The sequence below is a fragment of the Coenobita brevimanus genome, chromosome 116 (assembly GCF_032717465.1).
Source record: "Coenobita brevimanus isolate Jiangsu-jjx chromosome 116, ASM3271746v2, whole genome shotgun sequence".
In the NCBI taxonomy this organism is placed as follows: Eukaryota; Metazoa; Arthropoda; class Malacostraca; order Decapoda; family Coenobitidae; genus Coenobita; species Coenobita brevimanus.
The window spans coordinates 11,678,358-11,683,148 of NC_137069.1; the positions used below are offsets into that span (position 1 = coordinate 11,678,358).

The 4,791-nt window shown below is 39.7% G+C and overlaps 1 protein-coding gene across 1 annotated transcript; it reads right to left on the reverse strand.

Annotated features, from left to right (window-relative positions):
• Window positions 1-2,481: 2,481 nt before the first annotated feature.
• On the reverse strand, window positions 2,482-3,732 carry LOC145418789 (uncharacterized). Its single transcript, XM_080287121.1, has one exon. It carries the CDS (start codon window positions 3,730-3,732, stop codon window positions 2,482-2,484), a length of 1,251 nt encoding a protein of 416 aa, XP_080143247.1.
• Window positions 3,733-4,791: the final 1,059 nt, after the last annotated feature.

The following is a 4,791-nucleotide window of genomic DNA, read 5'->3' on the forward strand; positions in this document are numbered from 1 at the left end:
TGTTTATTATGTGTACTTTTTATTTTTCTTATTTTGTTTTCGTTTTTGTGTTTGTGTTTATTTTGGAGTAGATTTTGTGTATAAGGAGTAAATTATTTGAAGATTTTGTGTTTATTTTGTGTATTTTTGGCCCCTATTTTGAAAATACAACATGTGGGCAAAATTCAGTCCTAATTTGTTTGTTGTTCGTCTTTTATTCTATTTTTGTGTTTATTTCTGCTCTGTCGTGTGTTTTTTTTTTTTCTGTGTATTATGAAGATAGTTTGTGTGTTTATAATTCTGTATTCAATTGTGTATATATAATGTTTGTTTTCAAGATATACTGTACTTCTCGAATTTATTTTGGGTCTTTTTTTTCTCTGAATCAAGTGTGGGGGTAAAACTCAGTGTCCATTTGTATTTATCTCATTGTGTTTATTATAATATATTTTGTGTTTACTTTGTGTTGTGGATGTGATAGGAAACGTTAGGAGATATACACTGAGGCGGTTTGGCCATGTGCAGAGGATGGAGAGCGAGAGACTAACAAGGAGAGTGTATGTGAGTGAGGTGGAGGGGGAGAGAGCAAAGGGGAGACCAAGGATGGGATAGATGAATGGAGTGGAGAGATACTGTATACTCGTATGAGAGAGGAGGGTGTAAGCTGGGGGTAGGGCAGCGAAATGGCGGGGGAGAGGGCGACATGCAGGCGATTTGTTTGAGGTCACCCCTTACGGGATTAAGGCATCTGGCAACAGATATATAGACTTTGTGTTTATTGAAAGGATACACTAGGCTGGTAAAATTCAGCATTCATTTGGGCTTAAAAAACTCTACCTCTTATCACTGCAAGAAAAGATTGGATTGAAAAGAGGAGGAATAAAATGAACACTTTTTGTAATGGAGGATAATAAAAATATATATTACAGATTTTTGTACTCTGTTTACGACTTGAGGGGCTCTGGAAAAGACTAAATGTCTGTCTGTCTATAGCCAGACGCCATAATCCCGTAGGGGTGGCCGTTTGTCCTTCAGTTAGTTGTTTTACGGGGAGGGGCACAAACCCTCCACCAACCCACTTGTTGACACGTAGGGAACACGTATGGGTTGGTTATATGGTCACCACCCAGAGTTGTAATTGGCTTCTTGGCTTACAGGAAACCATTAGGCTTGCCACTCAAAGTAAAGCCACCTGAAAAGGAAAGAAGAGTAATAAAAAGTGACAGGAAAGATGGGAGAAACAGGAAGAGAGGAGGGCAGACACAGAAAAGAAATGATAAAAGTGAAGGAACAAGTAGGTAGAACTATATCAAGTGAGTGGATGATGGTAAGAAATAGGAAGAGAGGAGGGCAGACACACACACACACACACACACACACACACAAAGAGAGTGATAAAGGTGACGGAAGAAGTAGGCAGCACTATATCAAGTGAGTGGATGATGGTCACCACCACCTACCACCAAAAGACCAGCCTAAATGACTCTAAATTATTTCAAGGTAAATTTCTAAGACGCTTTTATTGCGAGAAATTAAGATAGAGAAAATATAAAGGGTAACTCACACTATACCATCTACAGTTAAGATTTCACCTGTATTAAAGAAAACGCGATCAGCCCGGGCAGAATAAGCCCCGCCTTCCTGATGACGTCACAGCCAGCTTCAGCCAATCATGTCGTTTCCCGCGCGAGCAGAGCGAAGGAGCCTTCAGATGTGACACAACAATACATTGTATTACAACTTTCAAATTATATTGATTTATATTTACTTTCCTCAATCATCTCTTGATATCAACTACAACGATTTGTAATAACTATATAGGACTGGTATACCTGACCGCTTACAGGTGATCGGAATTACTGATTTAGAGTCGGAGATTATAATGACTTATATTTTTAATTTCTCCACTAACATCGTCTTTTTGAGTGTTAATATTATGAATTAAACTTTTTGCCTGTCCTATGAACGAACTTTATCAATCAGTTGGTTAATTCCTACAATATTCACTGTCTATGACTAAATATACTAAATGTCTTATTTTATACTTCTCTATCTTGTTTCTAGGTTCAACACACACACACACACACACACACACACACACACGTTCTCATCCATACATAAAATCTTGATGCTACAGTTTCATGATAATTTACATTCGATGTTGTACCCAATTATTTTTCCATGTCCTTTCTGTGTTGGTTGTTATATTATTGTGCGTTTAGTATAACACATTGTATGGCCTTACGTGCATCCTGTAATCTTCACGTTGAATTCTTAAATATCAACACATACTTGTGGAACTAACATTCTTCTTTTCTGCACAATGTGCGCTTGATGAAATTAAAATCCCCCCCCCCCTTCCCCAGTGTGTTATGGCCCATTTTGCCGCCATTGCTTGACGTTGCCCAGGGTGCACCGCGAGGAGGCGGGCCACGTTTACACCCCATTTTTTTTTTTTTTTTACATCAAAACTATATACACTGCCATGGATGTAATCTGGTCTTAATCTTCATCACTTTCGGCACTACTTTCATCAGATGATAGTAAATCAACTGTGAATGATTCATATAGGTGCTCATAAGCAACATCTTTTTTTCGATAATCTCCTTCAATTTTATGTACATGATCAATGCATTTTTGCCAATTTTCCTTCGTTACCTCTTCAATGGCTTGCCTGGTTATATTCTCAACATTTTTCATATTTTGATTACTGTTGGAGTTCCGCTTACTGATTTTATCTTTTATTTGAGCCCAGATTAATTCAATTGGGTTGAACTGGCAGTAATACGGTGGCAACCTCAAAATTCTGTGTCCTGCTGTAGAAGCGAGTTCATCAATTTCATATTGCTGAAATCTTTTCTTGTGTATCTTTACTATCTGTAGCAGTTCAGGTCTTGAGTGAGTGGGATCATGTTCGATGGAATTTTCTTGTAGCCACTTGATTATTTCGGGCTTCCGTGTCTGACTTGTAGATGCTTTGTTAAGTTGCTTTGAATGGTAAGGGGCATTGTCCATCACTATTAGTGATTTAGATGGAATGTTAGGAAGCAGTTGATGGAGGAACCAGTCTTTAAATGTGTCATGGTTCATAGAATCATGATAGTCTCCTTTATTCCCATGCTTTGACCTGAACATCAGAAGTGCACCAGGGACAAAGCCATCAGCTCCTCCTGCATGGACAATAATGAAACGTGCTCCTTTGCCACTTTTAAGTCTGGGTCCAACTGCACCAGCCTTGGTTGTCCAGCATCGTTCAACGCTCGCATTTTGATTTACCCAGGTTTCATCCACAAAAATTTCAGGTCTTGGCTGGTCACTTCTTCTGTTCCTTTCTATTTCTCTAAGGTACTTGTTTCTTTCAGCAACGATGTCATCTCTTTCCATGAGTAAAGCTCTGCTGCTGTTGTGCTTCTTATACCTAAATCCAAGATCTTTGACGAGTATCTTTAGAGAAGTTTGTCCTCCAGCAAATGAAACTGGTGGCTCCTTCACTTTTTCGTGTAGAAGTTCCATGGTTGGTAGCTCACCTCTTTCGTAAAAGGCCAAGATTTCTCTTCTAATCACATCTCTGGCAAAGTCATCCACGGCATCAAATACAGGGCAAACTCTTTTCTGATATACTGGTGATGAAATTACTCCCGTTTCACTTAACCTTCCCTGACGTCTGATTCGGCTGACAGAACGACAGCTGACTTGTGTAGCTTCTGCTGTCTTCTTCTCAACTTCTGCAATGTGGTCGTAATTCTCATGCATTCGGAAGTACTTAAAGACATTCAGTATAATATTTCTAGCTTGGCTACCAAGCCTGGGAGGCCTAGAGGGTGTCTTGGGAGCTTACGCATCTGCCATCTCCGTGCGCTAATGTGTCTCGAGTTTGACAGCCAGTGACAGGTGCAACGGACATCTAGTTAAACTCCCCGCCGAACATACATTGGATATGTCAGGCTAAATATTTGCTATCTCCAAATGTGGGCATAAATTTTGGCTCTTCCTTTTATCATTAAGCCTTCATAGTAGATTTATTGATTATAAATACCAGTATTTTTTCAATAAAACTGACAGGCACTACTTGACGAGGGAAGTACCGAGAAATTAAAAATATAAGTCATTATAATCTCCGACTCTAAATCAGTAATTCCGATCACCTGTAAGCGGTCAGGTATACCAGTCCTATATAGTTATTACAAATCTTTGTAGTTGATATCAAGAGATGATTGAGGAAAGTAAATATAAATCAATATAATTTGAAAGTTGTAATACAATGTACTGTTGTGTCACATCTGAAGGCTCCTTCGCTCTGCTCGCGCGGGAAACGACATGATTGGCTGAAGCTGGCTGTGACGTCATCAGGAAGGCGGGGCTTATTCCGCCTGGGATGATCGCGAGAAGAATAGTCAAGAGAAAGGGAGGAAGAATTCTAAGTGCAGCGCGCGCACACGCACACACACACATACACACACACACACACACACACACACACACATGTATACTACACGCGATTCTTATTTTTCTTTTCCATTCATTCCTTCTTCCACGTTTCCCCCCCCCTTCCCACCTCTAATTACCAGCCGTAGCACTGTTTTGTGGATATCCCTCACTGTGTGGTGTGAAAGCCTCTTAGGGATTTATGCATGGAGGGGCACACATCTTCATGAATAATGTATGAAAAGGAAAAAGCAAAAACTGGAGCCGCAACCACGAGAACGAATACGGTGTGAGAGGGGACGAGATACCTTGAAAGGGAAATGTTACTCTCGTGAATAATACATGATGAATAAAAGAACAACACAATATTCATTGTAAACAAATTAC